Source organism: Lasiodiplodia theobromae (assembly GCF_012971845.1).
Source record: "Lasiodiplodia theobromae strain AM2As chromosome Unknown scaffold_16, whole genome shotgun sequence".
Classification (NCBI taxonomy): domain Eukaryota; kingdom Fungi; phylum Ascomycota; class Dothideomycetes; order Botryosphaeriales; family Botryosphaeriaceae; genus Lasiodiplodia; species Lasiodiplodia theobromae.
Genome location: NW_023336366.1, coordinates 785,716 through 800,930, shown reverse-complemented (window position 1 = coordinate 800,930; position 15,215 = coordinate 785,716). Strand labels below are relative to the sequence as shown.

Below are 15,215 nucleotides of genomic sequence, written 5' to 3'. Positions count from 1 at the left end.
CGCGGAAACTTCCACTGGGTGAGTGTCAGCAAGAGAAAAAATTTCTCAACCTTGAACGACAGTTCTGAGGGGATTGCATGACACCCGCGGACAAGACGTAGCGTATCGTCCCTTCTACCAACCCAAACCCTTTGTTTATTCTTCCAAGTAACGTTAGACGCGAGAAGCATCCGTAACAGTAACGAAAATTCAGAAATTCAGTAGCTTATCTGTTCCGAAGCCATTTAAGTAAATTCTTAGCGCCCTGCACTTCTGTATGGACACTGTTTTGTCTTTCCTTTTCTCAGCAAGATTTCGTGGAATTTTCCATAGCAGTACACATTTTCACTTCAAACCTTGGCCTTGGACGAAACACAGAAGCTTTTGCCTTTCTCACAGCCTTCTTGCTCCTACCTTCTCTGTAGCAGATGAATGAAATTAGAACGTGATACCGATGGCATACTTTGTGTTGTACAGAATTCAGAGTGGCAAGGCTGAGAGACAAGACATTGCTGGAGCCTGGAGACTGATACTCAACTATCGGAAAAGGAGCAACACTGGAATAGGGGCCAAGACAGGGGGTGCCTGCTGATTGAACATGTATACGGCTAATAACACTTTCGTAGCGTAGGAAAATGTGGCGATGGGCGTAGTTTAAAAAAGCTATGTCGAAGAACTTGCTACTCGCCACGTATTTTGACAGCTCAACTGAGTATTTTTCTGATACTATTTCGATGTCGTGAGGTTGATGTTCGTAGCACAAATGGCCCCTTTGAGAAACACAACCGGACAGAGCGAGAGGTATCACAAGCTCAGCCGCTCTAGTGTGCGACGTGAGAACGAGGCTGAGAGTTCCTCAAGCGCAGCGGTAGCCATAGTATACAAGTACAATTTGCTATTTATGGCGCGATGTATGCAGAGACCTAGCCCCGTGGGGCAGTGCGCGGTCTTAACGCTGTATCAAGAAGAAAAACATGCCATGAGTTTGAATATTTAAAGTGACCGAAGCCCAGCAGGACCATCACCAGACAAGCCAGACTTTTCAAGAACACAATAAAACGATACCTCGCAGAACCAATCCACACGACCGATCAACATGAACGGCAAACTTATCACAGCCCTTCTTATCACAGCTTCGGCTTTTCTTACTAATGCAGCTCCGCTTCCACAAATTTGTAGGTATTTTTCTGAAATGCACCGTTCTTAACTAATAACAGCCTCGTAGCGGTTACCAACGAAGGGGATGTGACTGGCGAAAAGGATGCAAACGACTCAGGTTTCATGTGGAAAAGAACAGCAGCTCCAATAACCCCTCCGCCGCAAAAGGCAGACGATCAGCCTGTCGATCAGCCAGTGCATGCAGCAGAGGAAGACGATGCTGGGCGGTATGTCGACACAGCTTTGCCCGTTTGAGTTGGAGGATTTTGGCGACGACGGGGTCGGCCAACGTGTTACGCAACGCAATAGGGGGCGAGACGCAAAGGCTACATGTCTGGAGCTGAGCTGGGCGGATGTTCTGTACTTGGATCTAGATTTCAACATTTCCATTTTGACTGCCCTGCAAGGCTTGATCTTCCAAGGTCGATCCATGCTGCATAGTGTTCAGATTAGCGCTTACCGGTTTCAGTTAGACTGGCACTGCTGTCGATCAACTCATCTTCACACCTACTTGATGATGGATAGAAGGCGAAAAAGGAGACGTCAGGAGCGACGTACAAAATCTGAGATAAAGAATGATTTCGCAAGCATGTCTCTGTCCACAGCTATGCGACTGATTATACAGGCGACCAAAATGGCGGCTTCCGAATTACTCCACAACAGCAACACTATCTCTTCAGCTGTCGAAGTCCTTCGCCAGGCCCTCCGATATATAGCTAATCTTTATCGTAGCTTATCTATTGGTCAGAACATATACGAAAGTCTATATAGGCAGGCGCTAGACCTAAAAAAGAGATTGGATGACGTAGCGGAGGATGTGGCGGAGGACGTCAACAGCCGAGGAGATAGGCTCGAATAAAGTAATCAACAAATGCTCCTTGCACATTAGGCTTCGGAAACGTCGCCAAGATGTCGTGGTTGGCCACTTTGATGCACCCACAAGACATTGTGCATGCTCGCGTCAGCACAGGCGTCATAGATTTCTGACAGACGGAGGTAGAATGTCTCATTTTGTGGGGAGATAAGGCATTCTTGCAGGGCAGCGGTTTAGATATACAACGTTGTGCATGCCCCGCTCCACCTTCTCCACCTTGGCTCGGCCCCCGCAGCATCCGTTTCCGAGACCGGATCTCGGCGGCTACATTCAACGTCAGACTACAAAAGTCCACCATGGCCCTAAACTCATCGTCCTCTATCAGCATACACTGCTCTGTGATTCACCATGGCAGCCGAGACAGCGGACGTAATCGTCATTGGTGCAGGCCTCAGCGGGCTCACGGCAGCACGCGAAATCCAGCGGGCAGGATACTCATGCATTGTACTCGAGGCGGAGGACCGCGTGGGTGGCATGCTGCTCTCGGTTGACCAGTACCCAGGTTCTACCGACAGCAAAGTTGCCATTGATGTCGGCGCAGCATGGTTGAACAACACAACCCAATCGGCCATCTGGGGCCTGGTGCAGCGCTTCGGCCTGACGACCGAAGAGCAAAACTCCGAAGGCGAGCTGTTGAGGGAAATGGAAGACGGTGGGATCCTGACAGGGACAGAAGGCAACAAAAAGGCAAGCAAGCCAACGGCCTCTTGACACCACGCTAACAGCTCCCCCCACAGCTCACGCCCGACGAGCTCAAAGCCATGGCCTCCTTCTACGCACACCTCGGCGCCACCGTCTCCTCCATCGACCCCGCCAAACCATGGACCCACCCCTCGGCCGCGGAACTCGACAGCATCACGCTTGCGCAGTTCTGCGCGCAGCACGCGTCCTCGTCGGCCCCTCTGATCCCACTCCTCCTCAACGCATCGGTGCGCTACCTCCTCGGCGCCGAAGCCGACGAGGTCAGCGCGCTCTGGTTCCTCGCCTTCTGCGCCGCCGGCACGGGGCTGCAGAACATGATGGCCGCGCGCGCTGGCGGCGGCCAGCACTTACGCATCCGCGAGGGCACCCAGCGCATCGCGACCAGCCTGGCCGCCGAACTAACCCCCGGAACCGTCCGCCTCTCGTCGCCCGTGGCGTCCATCGACCAGTCGACCACATCGTCAACCTCCGTCACCGTGACCACGACCTCCGGCCACTCGTTCCGCGGCGCCCGCGCCGTCCTCGCCGTGCCGACGCCGCAGCACCGCTCGCTGTCCTTCACGCCCGCCCTGCCGCCCGCGAAGCAGCGCCTCGCTGACTCCGCGCACATGGGCTGCTTCGGCAAGGCGACGCTGGTCTACGACCGCCCCTGGTGGCGCGACGACGCCAGCGCCGCCGTCGGGCCGCTCAACGCCATCTTCGAGTCCATCCTCGGCCCCGTCATCTACTCGCGCAGCACTTCGGTGCCATCCACCAACCACTGGAGCATCACGGGTTCCATCGTCGGCGCGCCGGGCCGGCGGTGGGCGGCGCTGCCGACGGCCGAAGAACGCAAAAAGGCCGTCGTCGAGCAGCTGCGCCACGGCTTCGGCGCCGTGATGGCGGGCGGGGAGAAGGCAGTGCCGGAGCCGGTGGCGTACGTTGAGGGGGAGTGGGTGGGGAGGAAGTACTTTGGGGGTGGCCCCGTGCCGGTGATGGGACCGGGAGTGCTGACGGAGGTGCGGGGGGCGCTGACGGAGACGTTTGGGAGGGTGCATTTCGTGGGCGCGGAGACGGCGGAGGTGTGGAGGGGGTACATGGAGGGTGCGGTTAGGTCGGGGCTCCGGGGGGCGGAGGAGGTCGTGGGTGAGTTGAGGAAGGAGGGCCATCAGCAGGCTGGGAAGCTGTAGATTTTTTTCTGGTTTGGATGTGGATGTGGATGTCCTCCGGAGGGATGTGGTGGTGGAATCGGCTGTTTGCAGGTCGCCTATGCTGCTGGTCGGTAAGGGCTGATTGGAACAGATGTCTGATCTCTCGATCTATCCATCGTGAAGGTGGGAAGCCGTGTTCGTGCAGACACGAAGCAAAAGGTGCTAGGTGTGATGTCGTTACTCCTGGCTAATTCAAATCATTTTTTTTTTAGCAGCCGGGTGCGATCTCGATATGGATAGCTCTCGGACTTCGGTGTGATTTCTTCTCAAATCTTTATTCCTCTCATCCATTCTACTCCTGGATATCGCACGCTAAATTGTGTGTATGTGCCAGGAGGCTGATGCCAAGCCGACTGGTACCAACCTATTACTTTGCACAGATCTGGGCCTCTCACTATTTTGGATGACAAGATTGTTACATCAGCTAAAGCTATAGATGCGAGGTAGAGGCGGTAAAAGGCAAGCCGCCAAGAATTTCCCCGCACCGTATATTGGCTCTTTCGCTGGCGCTAACCAGGCCAGGAAGGTGAAGCGTGTTTCCGGAGAACGAATGACATGGGGAAGCGGGCGCTCCGGGGAAACCCACCACCGGGCCTTGGCCCTACGAGATCTTAGAGGGTGGAGCAACGATTCAGCCCACCGGAATGTCTCGGTGTCACGCGTTGATCGTCCCGACATCGTCGCCCACCGGCCCAAACAACGGCCGATGCAAACCATGTATACGAAGCATCGTATATATTCAAAGTCTCTTGTTTCCCAGCTACCCATGCATCACGTTCCCGATCAATTGCAGCACGATGCCGACTCCACTTTCAATTGCAGCGGCTCTGGCGTTGCTCGCCTCTGGCGCAGCTGCTCAGGCCGCACCGCCAGTCAAAGCTGAACAGGGTGTTTCGGCCTATGCGTTCGACATCAGCCAAGTATCACTGAACACTGGCCGATGGCAGGAAAACCAGGAGCGCACTCGGACTTACCTCAAGTTCGTCGATCTCGACCGCCTTCTCTACAACTACCGCATAACGCATGGATTGTCCACCAACGGAGCTGCCACCAATGGCGGTTGGGATGCGCCTGACTTCCCCTTTCGCAGCCACGCTCAGGGTCACTTCTTGACTGCGTGGGCTCAATGCTGGTCTACCACCGGTGACACTGAATGCCGCGATCGTGCCGTTCAGTTTGCAGAGGAGCTCCTCAAGTGCCAGAACAACAACGATGCCGCCGGATTCACCGCAGGCTATCTATCTGGCTTCCCGGAGTCCGACTTCGACGATCTCGAGGCCGGAACCATGACCAACGGAAACGTCCCTTATTACGTCGTCCACAAGCTCATGGCCGGCCTGCTGGACGTCTGGCGCAGCATCGGCGACGAGACGGCGAAGGAGGTAGTGCTGGCGCTGGCCGGCTGGGTCGACACCCGCACGGAGAACCTGACCTACTCGCACATGCAAACGATCCTGAACACGGAATTCGGCGGCATGAGTGAGGTCCTGGCCGACCTGTACTACCAGTCGGGTGACGAGCACTGGCTCACCGTGGCCAAGCGGTTCGAGCACGACAAAGTGCTGACGCCGCTGGCGAACAACCAGGACCAACTGGACGGGCTGCACGCCAACACGCAGGTGCCCAAGTGGATCGGGGCGGAGCGCGAGTACAAGGCGACGGGCAACACCACCTACCACGACATCGCGCGCAACGCGTGGGACATCACCGTCAAGGCGCACACGTACGCCATCGGCGGCAACAGCAAGGCCGAGCACTTCCACGAGCCCAACGCCATCGCCGCCTACCTCGACACCGACACGGCCGAGTCGTGCAACTCGTACAACATGCTCAAGCTGACGCGCGAACTCTGGGCGACGGACCCCAGCGCATCCTCCTACTTCGACTTCTACGAGCTGACGCTGACGAACCAGATGGTCGGCCAGCAGGACCCGGAGAGCGCGCACGGCCACGTGACGTACTTCAACTCGCTCGACGCCGGCGGCGTGCGTGGAATCGGTCCGGCCTGGGGCGGCGGCACGTGGAGCACCGACTACGACAGCTTCTGGTGCTGCCAGGGCACCGGCGTCGAGACAAACACCAAGCTCATGGACTCCATCTACTTCCGCAACGCCGACGACTCGGCCCTCTACGTCAACCTGTTCGCGCCGTCGACCCTGAACTGGAAGAACCGCGGCATCTCCGTCGAGCAGACGACGACGTACCCGGTTGCTGAGAACTCGACGCTGAAGGTGAGCGGCAGCAGCGAGGGCAGCTGGGACCTGAACGTCCGCATTCCCGCGTGGACCGAGGGCGCTGAGATTTACGTCAACGGCGCGAAGGCCGATGTCGCTACCGCGTCGGGAGCGTATGCCGTTGTGTCGCGCGAGTGGCAGGACGGCGATGAGGTGACGGTGGTGATTCCGATGGACTTTAGGATCGTGCCTGCGAATGACGACGAGTCGGTCGTGGCGCTGGCGTACGGCCCCGTTGTTTTGGCAGGAAACTACGGCACGACGAAGCCTGACGGCAACCCTACCCTTGACTTGTCGACGGTGAAGCGGACGAGCGATGATGCATTGGCTTTTGAGGCTACCGCTGGTGGTGATACCATCACCCTGGGCCCTTACTACGATGCTCAGGGCTTCAATTATGTCACTTATTGGCAGAAAGGCGGGAAGCTTCCTGGACTTCGGTGAGGAAGCTGGTATTGGGGTCCGATATATGTACATACATGAGTAAACACGTAGTTTAGCATTGGAAGTAAAGTGACAATGCATGTCTTTCCTTTACGCTTTGTATTCTTGACTGGTGAACTCCTTCGTTGCAAGCTAAATACTCTAAGAGAAAAATTGCCCTATTTTTATAGTCTACGTGGAGGAAAGCTAGGTCTCACGGAAGGTGTAAACAAATCTTCATGTCTTGTTGAATGTCTTGAAAGCCGTGCCATTGTAGCCAGTCAAAGAATGAAAACTGTTGTCAAACACCCGTCAGACGAGTCGCGGCACCTACTTCTCCATTCTCGTGATACTTTTCTGATTGTGACCTGGGATAATCATCTAGATCTTTTTGGTATTGATGTACTAGCCTATGGATTATCTGGAGATCGTGCTGTTCGTCTCGCTCGCTAAGCTTTCTCCAGATCGGGTCTGAAAATCCAGTCGGGAAGCATCGATCAAGATGTGTTCTCTCAAAGCTTGGCGTAGTCTCCTTGATGACATAGGGAGTAGGAATTTCCGCTGCTCAAAGTGATAGTCGGGGTCAAGGGCTGTCAGGAGAACAAGTCTCTGGTCGCCTTGTAGATTGCCTTTCGCCGGGTGGCCACCATGTGCCCAGGAGACCATCCAGCAATCAACAACTTGGATCTAGAACCTCAACCCCACTCACTCAAGCAAATTTGAGCGGTTGTAAGCAGCAATTTTCACAGCAATCCCGACCACACCAGACCTCATTATCACCGAGCAATGCTATTGCCTCCCTGTCAGTAGTCCAAGTGCGCCTGTGGGAAGAGTCCCAACACGTTTCAGCCCTGCTCACGGATAGCAATCTGCCAGCGGAAGGCCAAGGCACCCGTTGCGATCGGAACCCTCGGTGGCCAGCCGCAGCGCACTGTCTCCCAACGGTTCACCGGCCACGCTCACCGCACATCGGCTTCTTCCTTCGCTCATCTCCCCGACATTACCACTGCCCCAAACATCCAATCCTCCGACTCCTTTGCCTCCGGATGTTCAAAGAAACTTCTTTATCGATAAGTCATTTGATTAAAACGCCTGTATGAAGGGGCGCGCACTGGCCACAATGACACAACGTGCCGGTAAATTATTGCGCATCCGTCGATCAACTTCCCTTTTCGCACGGCACCTCTACAATGCCGACGCCTCACCCGCGCCGGTATAAGAGGCTTCGCGCCACACCCTCAGCCTTATCCTCACCACCACAGTCGTTCTCTACAGAATAACCGACCTTTACATTCTTTTCACCAAACGAATCATCATGAAGACCTCCGCTGTCGTCGCTTCCGTTCTCGCCGTGGCTGGCTCCGCTGCTGCCGCCGCCACTCCCTTCCGCTTGCTGGCTCTTTCGAAGGGTGCCTCTTTCGACGGCGAATTCGTCCGCGGCACCAAGGGCAGGTTCCTGCTTGGTGCCAAGCAGACCAACACCACCTGCGGCACCAACACCGCTCCCACCTTTGTCAACACCAACGGCACCATCACGACTTACGGAAACGGCATGGTCGCCGACCAGATGGGTAAGCATCCACCAATCCCTGTTCATGCTGGACATTCATACTAACCCGACATCTCTCAGTCTACATCGACAACGCCGGCGCTGCGGGCGGCATCCTCTCGTACAAGAACTACCCGTACAACCTCACGGCCGACGACTCGATCATCGGCTTCTCCCAGAGCACCACCGACGACGTCCAGCACCTGCTCTACAAGACGTCGACTTGGCTGGCGTGCCCCAGCGAGGAGGACAAGGTCTACAGCGTCTACTCCGAGGCCGCCTACGCCAAGGAGACGGGCAAGCAGGAGTGCATCCCCTTCGAGATTGCCACCCAGGAGACCGAGAAGCCCCAGATCTGCCAGATGACCTAAATGTGTGGAGAGGATTGATTTCCGACTCCCTTACCTGCGGAGCAGGGGGTTTGAATGGGCTTATCGACGGCGATGGAATTGAGGATTATGATACGAAGACCCGATTACATTTGTCCTGTCAGGCGGGACCCTGTACAAACGTTATAGAACACAATGTATAATACTAGTACGAAACTGCATTATATGAGCTATCTTGGCCTTCTTGCCGGCAATTGTGGCTGGAGAGGCAACCTTCAGAAATAAGAGTTTCGATTCTCCAAGGCATGCTCTCTACTCATCGACAGAAGCTTGTGCCACGTTGACGCGTATTCTACTCCACAAAATCGGCCTGCAGCTTAGGCCTTGGTTTGATCAAGACTGATGTCGTTCTAGAAGAGTGAAGGGGAAAAAAGGAACAGTGCTTCAGCGCTCAAGCCAACAACAAAAGCCCCTGATCCGAAGACCAAATTCACAGCGTAGGCAAACACTGCTTGAGAGTGATTCCCATTACTCCAGTAGACTGGAAGTTTTTATTGCTCTAAACAGCCCCAATTCCAAGGTCCAAGCATCTACCTCGCCCGACCGAGTCACTCCAGATCAGCTTGCTACAAGCCAACACACCCCACCGCCCTCACCCTCTTCGTCCCTCCCCCTCCCACCACCACTCCCCCCTCATACCCCACCCCGTCCACCTCCACACCCTCACACTTCTCCACCAGCCCCTCCATCCCCCCCTCCGTCCCCTCCGGCGTCGTCACATTCGCCTCCAACACACCCCCCTCCAGCACCTCCCACCCGACCCGAAACTCCCCCAGCGGGCCCTTAAACCCCGCCTCGACCCTCGTCAACCCTCCAGGCGCTGGATCAAACCTCCACCGCCGCCACCCGACCACTTCCAACCCAGCCACCCTCGTCGACAGCGCAATCGTCGGGCCCGACGCCCACCCGTGCGCCATACTCGTGTACGCCGGATCGAAGTTATACCCGGACGCGCCGCGGTAATGGAGACTGCCGTTGGCGGCGAGGCCCTCGGCCAGCGTGCAGCCGGTCATGGTGGGCGCGTCGAGGAGGAAGGACCAGAGGCGGCGGATCAAGGTCAGACCTCGAGCAGCCATTTCCGAGGACGAGGAGGACTGGGACGACGACAGGTGCGCCATGACCTCGACGCTGGAGATGAAGGACGATATCACGTCCGGGAGTTCGGGCGTGACGGGGCCGATGGCGTTCCAGTTGCGTGTCAGGGCGGCGCTGATGGCGGCAGAGCGAGCGGGGTGGGCGGTGCCGGGGAGGTTGTAGAGGAGGGCGAGGGCGTTGCCGTCTTGTGGGTGGAGGGTCGTTGTTGTGTTGTCGCGGTAGAGCCCGGCGGCGTCGTCCCAGAGGTGCGTGTTGTAGGCCTCTTGCAGGCGGGAGGCGGCGGCGGACCAGGCGGCGGCGAGGTCGGTGCTGCGGTTGAGGGAAGTGGCGAGGGAGGAGAGCGAGGTCAGGGCGTGGTAGTCGAGGGCGTTGAGGGCGCTGTTGTAGCCGCCTGCGCCCTGCCGGCCCCAGTCGTACCGCGTGCTTTGGTTGTGCAGGCCGATGTCGTTGTCGAGGCCGGCGAGGATGTAGTCGACGCCGCGCGTGATGTTGGTCCAGTGCTCGTCGAGCCAGGCTTCGTCGCCGGTGAAGATGGCGTAGTTGAAGATGGAGATGAGGTTCCAGGCGTGGTACGTGTCGCTCGCGTTGCCGCCGTTGAAGGACCGGGTCGAGGGCCCGGCGTAGGGGAATCGCCCGGTGGTGCTGTTCTGGTGGTAGAACATGGTCTCGAGTGCGTTTCTGAAGGCTTCCAGTCCTGCGTCGCCCAGCGCGAGGAAGGCTGTGTTTCCGGTTAAGCCGTGGTCTCCTGGCCACACTGCGCGGTCTCGTTTGGCTCCATCCATCAGGATTGGGCCGGCTACTCCAGTGCTGGAGTTGTATGCCCAGCCGGGTCTGACCTGCGGCAGGAAGCGGCCGGTGTCCAGTGGACCTATGTTTGTTTGCACTGTATATGCTCCAGCGTACCAGATCCTCGTGAGCAAGTCGTCTTCTGGTGCCCAGAAAAATCCAGAGTAGTCCCGTAAGTCCGGTTGCGACGGTGAGAAACCAATGGCGCAGCTGATGTTTGACACTTCCACTCGAGATTTCGCCACGACCGTCATGAAGCGGAACCCTCCTCGGAACTTTTCCTGCGGCATTGTGTACCGAGTCTGCCCTGCCGATACGCTGACATTCAGCTCCCTATCCCAGTCCTGTGTCGATACAGACCCGGTGGCATCGTCCGATATCGCTCTGACGTTGAGTGGAGATTCCGCGAAAGCAAGAGACAATTGAGCCCCTGCTTCATTCTCGGTCGCTGTGTTGAAACTCACAAGTCCGCCCACCTCAATTCCGTAATCAAGACTGACTTGAGCTCCAGGGTTCAGAGATAGCACATATCCGTTGGCATCCGATGTGATTACTGCGTCTCCTGAAAGGGCGTGAATTGAAACCGGACTGACTGTTCGGCTGCTCGGGCTGTAAATGTACCGTTTCCATGGCTCCTCTGTAGATTGGCTCTGTGAAGAAGCCGCAAAACAGAGAGATAAATGTGCAAACAGCGTGCCAATCCTCATCCTGGTCTCTTGAAAAGCTGGAAAGCTGCAGTAAGAGCAACACTAAAGTACTTGGAAAAATTGACATAAATACTTGTACCCAGGCATCCCGTCCAACTCGCTTGTGTCGGGACAATTAATCGCGAGGATGGTCCAAGATGAGAAGATGCGGGGAAATACGAAAGAAAATGCGGGGAACTCTTCGCGCTCAGAACCCGAAGAGAAGACGCCCAGGCGCTAGTACCATTTTTTCTTGTTTAATTCTTCTGCTCTTATTGTTCTTCTCTCAAAACTCGGTCTTGGTCCGCTCTGATCCCCCACACTGGAAGCAAAGCTCTAAAGCCAAGGCTTACAGCACGGACCTGCTATAACGATGACATATGCCACAGAGGCGACTCACAGCTTCCTCATTGCCTTTTGGCTCAGTTGATTCAGCAAGACATATTGTATACTAAGTTGTATTAAGCTCTATAAGCGAAGCCAGGATGTACCAAGTATAAGAGAGCCTCCCTCATCTCCTCCCCAACGAATAAAAAATCACGTTGGTTTACCAACTGCAAGATCTCTGAATTAGCCCAAGTCACGGATATTCCTGCTGCTAAATGAACTCGTGAAGCTCTATAAACGAATCTATTGCGACAGCCGCATGAACAGCTCCGATCTCCCGCCTGTGCGGTCCTGATGACTGCTCGTACCAACCGGCAAATTTCGGCGGCATACTTAAGGAGGCTAGCAGGGGTAACTTGATCTGGCCTTTTACCTTGGGTCGTAACTTCCCAAAGAGCGTTCCATCTCTCCGTCGCGCGAAGGAGGATACTTAAGCTGTTAAGGTCGAAGTGATTAGTCCGCGCACTAAAGGCGGTTGATTGCAATCCTGCATTTCTCCCAATGAGCATCTGACGGTTGAAGCATCTGAAGAATTCCCCCGAGAACACGGCGAGGTTGTCTATCGTAGAGATTGGCTTCGCTAACACCATGTCAAAGTCTGGAACTGACCTACATGTCGACAGCATGTACATGTGTGTTGCGGAAAGTTGGATAACGATCTCATCGAGGCGGACGGCAAGTTGATGTGATGAGCTGTGTGACATGGCGGAGGATCCCAGACGGAGTCGAAGTGCGAGTTCAGTAGCGAGGGGCTCAGGCACCAGTCGGACATCAAAGCTCTGGTATCCAAGAATATTTCCTGGGTCTGATGACTGGCACTGCTATTGCCATCGTCGAAGTGCCTTTCTACTGCGGCACCAACGTCATAATAGCCCGCTACATCCTACAGGAACGAGTGGTGTTGATATATAAACCACTCAGGCAGCCATCCCGGTATGCTAGCTACGCTCGAAGAGGTGGTGCTTGGTTAAATGAGAGCCTGAAGGTTTACGTAGGGCAGCCCAAGTTTCCACCCGTCCTCTGTGGGTAATAAAGAGGTCGAAGGTTCGAACATGGGCTAGGGAAGGCAAAAAAGACGGTCCCAAGGAGTCTTTCTGAGCTTAACCCGCATGTAGCGGGGTACAGTTTTGCCTTTTTTTTTGTCTCTTACTTTTTGAATTACTGACACTCCTCCCCCTCCTCTTCCCCACTTTGTTCTGTCAGAGGATAACCGTTTGCAACTCCGCCTACTGCTGCAAATGCCTTGGTAGAACAGGAATATGCAGGGTCCGTCAAAGCAGACAGGAAGGGCGCAAGAACATCAGTTTTCTCTCGCGTACCGGCTGTTCGGGGGGTTTTTTTTTTGAGGGCCTTGGGGTTATAGGTAGCGGTTGCTCAGGTTTTTGCCGGTTATGCCTGCTTGGTGCTGTTAGCCACGTAGGTTTTCAGACGTGGTTGTTAAGGTTTTTACGGTTGCCGATAACGAGCGAAAGAACGAGTAAAAGAATGAGCGAACGGACGAACGAGGGAACGGAGAAACAAGCGAACGGACAAACGAGCGAACGGACGAACGGACGAATGAGCAAACGGACGAACGAAAGGACAAGCGAACGGATGAACGAAAGGACAAGCGAAAGAACGAGCGAAAGAACGAGCGAGCGAACGAGCAAACAAGTAAAGCGACGAGCCCCACCAGTGTATATAGTGGGTAAGTTGAGTACCAAAATGGAGGGTAGCGGCGGGTTTGACCAGTTGGCTCGTCGCTCGTTACTTATTAGCAACCGTAAACCGTAGTTTTTCCCGGTCCTGCCAAGCTTTCGATTCATAACAACCTTTTGAGCGCAGGCGTATGCAGCGCGGGGCCGGAAGTATCTTCTTTTCTGTAGCTACTACTATTGACTCGAGTTGAAACTTAAGCCCCAGGCACCGAGGCTCAGGTATCGAAAGGGGCCTGATTTCTAAGCTACCAAAGTCATGGTAGCTTTCGGAAGCAGAACGTTCCTTAGGCCGACATGTTAGTTGTTTGTGCTTCTTTCGTATATAAAAGCTCATGGTTGCTTGTAATTAGCAAAGTCGAAGTCTACAAAAACAACAGCTTGGTTTACGAACTCGTCTGATAGCTTCAAATTAGAAGCAACCGTTGACTATGACTTCTCACACCCACTTCAACGAAAGGACTCCGGCCACGGAGGTCGCGGAAACCTTTAGCAGCGAGATCAAGAATCGTTACTGTAAGTGATTGATATCTCACGAATGTTCCAAATTACTCTCACTTGGTTTTTCTACAGACACTGACAAGCCTCGTAGTTGTTGTGACTGGCATTTCCAAAGATTCCATCGGCGAAACCACTGCGAAGGCCCTTGCTTCGAAATCCCCGGCTCTACTTATCCTGGCCTCACGTACGCTTTCTAACATCGAAGCCGTTGCGTCGGAGATTCGTGCCACGTACCCAAACGTCAAAATCGAAGTCATCCCGCTCGATCTCCTCTCACAAGAGTCAGTCCGGCAGGCCGCGGACCAGATCAAGGCTGTGGCACCGCAAGTCGACGTGATCATCAACAATGCGGCTATGACCCCATCCAAGCGCATCACTTCGCCTGAGGGTATCGAGGGTCAATTCGCAGCGAACCACCTAGGTGGCTTTCTGCTGACCAACCTCCTGGCCGAAAAGTTTCCAGCCGGCGCAAAAGCGAGGATTGTGAACGTGACCAGCGAAGGGCACCGCGCCAGCCCGATCCGCTGGAGTGATTTGAACCTCGAGAAGGCCGACTCAGAGCTACCCGAGTCGGAGCGCGGCCCGGATCTCACGGACCACTTCCCTGCCGAGCTGCTGCAAGTTGTGGATGGATACAGCGGATTCCGTGCATATGGGCAAACCAAGACGGCAAATATCCTGACCGCGGTTGCCCTGAACAAGAAGTTTGCAGGCAAGGCGGCTGCGTACAGTGCTGAGCCGGGAGGTAAGTTAGCGTCACCGGAATCTATCTCTTTACATGGCTGACAGATTTCAGTCATCTTGACCAACGGCAGCAGAGACTTCGGTGGGAAGGATACCACTCGTAAGGCTGCTGAGATGCACGCGGTCTATCTGAAGGACCTTGACCAAGGTGCATCTACAACGTTGGTGGCGGCGCTTGATCCTGCCTTGCAGAGTGAGTACAGCGTCTTAACCTTGAAGACGGGTTTTCAATTGCTGATGATGATAGAATACGGAGGAAACCCATACTTTTCGAACTGCCAATTCGGACATGCTGCTGAGTGGGCTACCAACGAGGAGTATGCCGAGAAGCTATGGGAGCTGAGCGAGGACCTGGTCGGGCAGAAGTTCTTTTAAATTAGACCACGATACAGGAATGAGGTGAAAACCCATGCCTACAATAAGAAATTGTTGACCATCATGGTTTACACAGGACTTTTGCATGATACTTTTTCCGACGCATATTGACGTTCTGTGACAATTACTCGACGAATTCCCCATCTCGGTGTGTGTGAAGTTGTTTGGAATACATGCGGAGTTGATCGCCAATGATAAGGAAGCGGGGTAGGTTGGACGCGCTCCGCCCAATCACATGTCCTCCGCCACACGCCTGGACCTTCCATCTAGGACTCACGGTCAAAGGTGGTTCCAAAAGGCGCAGGCGAATAGTCCACTCAGTTCATACGTGACATATCTTCCAGGCTTGTCAACCTGCAATCAGCATCATCTCTCCCACTTTTGGGATAAGCGGACTTGACCTGCCACTCCTTCCCTTTCTCCGCGTTATGAGAAACAAGATATAAAGA

The 15,215-nt window shown here is 54.9% G+C and overlaps 5 protein-coding genes across 5 annotated transcripts; 4 read left to right on the top strand and 1 right to left on the bottom strand.

Moving 5' to 3' along the window:
• Window positions 1-2,359: 2,359 nt before the first annotated feature.
• Window positions 2,360-3,882, top strand: LTHEOB_5901 (Flavin-containing amine oxidase; the record flags this gene model as incomplete). Its single annotated transcript, XM_035515098.1, has 2 exons — window positions 2,360-2,593; window positions 2,749-3,882. 2 exons carry the CDS (start codon window positions 2,360-2,362, stop codon window positions 3,880-3,882), a joined length of 1,368 nt encoding a protein of 455 aa, XP_035373593.1.
• Window positions 3,883-4,700: 818 nt separating this feature from the next.
• LTHEOB_5900 (Secreted protein) lies at window positions 4,701-6,581 on the top strand (the record flags this gene model as incomplete). The annotated part of the gene is made up of 1 exon (XM_035515097.1): window positions 4,701-6,581. The coding sequence occupies one exon, from the start codon at window positions 4,701-4,703 to the stop codon at window positions 6,579-6,581; it is 1,881 nt and encodes a 626-aa protein (XP_035373592.1).
• Window positions 6,582-7,875: 1,294 nt separating this feature from the next.
• On the top strand, window positions 7,876-8,480 carry LTHEOB_5899 (Cell wall protein; the record flags this gene model as incomplete). The annotated part of the gene is made up of 2 exons (XM_035515094.1): window positions 7,876-8,131; window positions 8,191-8,480. The coding sequence occupies 2 exons, from the start codon at window positions 7,876-7,878 to the stop codon at window positions 8,478-8,480; spliced, it is 546 nt and encodes a 181-aa protein (XP_035373591.1).
• A 584-nt stretch (window positions 8,481-9,064) lies between these two features.
• LTHEOB_5898 (Bacterial alpha-L-rhamnosidase) lies at window positions 9,065-10,669 on the bottom strand (the record flags this gene model as incomplete). The annotated part of the gene is made up of 1 exon (XM_035515093.1): window positions 9,065-10,669. One exon carries the CDS (start codon window positions 10,667-10,669, stop codon window positions 9,065-9,067), a length of 1,605 nt encoding a protein of 534 aa, XP_035373590.1.
• Window positions 10,670-13,577: 2,908 nt separating this feature from the next.
• LTHEOB_5897 (Retinol dehydrogenase) lies at window positions 13,578-14,766 on the top strand (the record flags this gene model as incomplete). Its single annotated transcript, XM_035515092.1, has 4 exons — window positions 13,578-13,662; window positions 13,739-14,392; window positions 14,444-14,584; window positions 14,639-14,766. 4 exons carry the CDS (start codon window positions 13,578-13,580, stop codon window positions 14,764-14,766), a joined length of 1,008 nt encoding a protein of 335 aa, XP_035373589.1.
• Window positions 14,767-15,215: the final 449 nt, after the last annotated feature.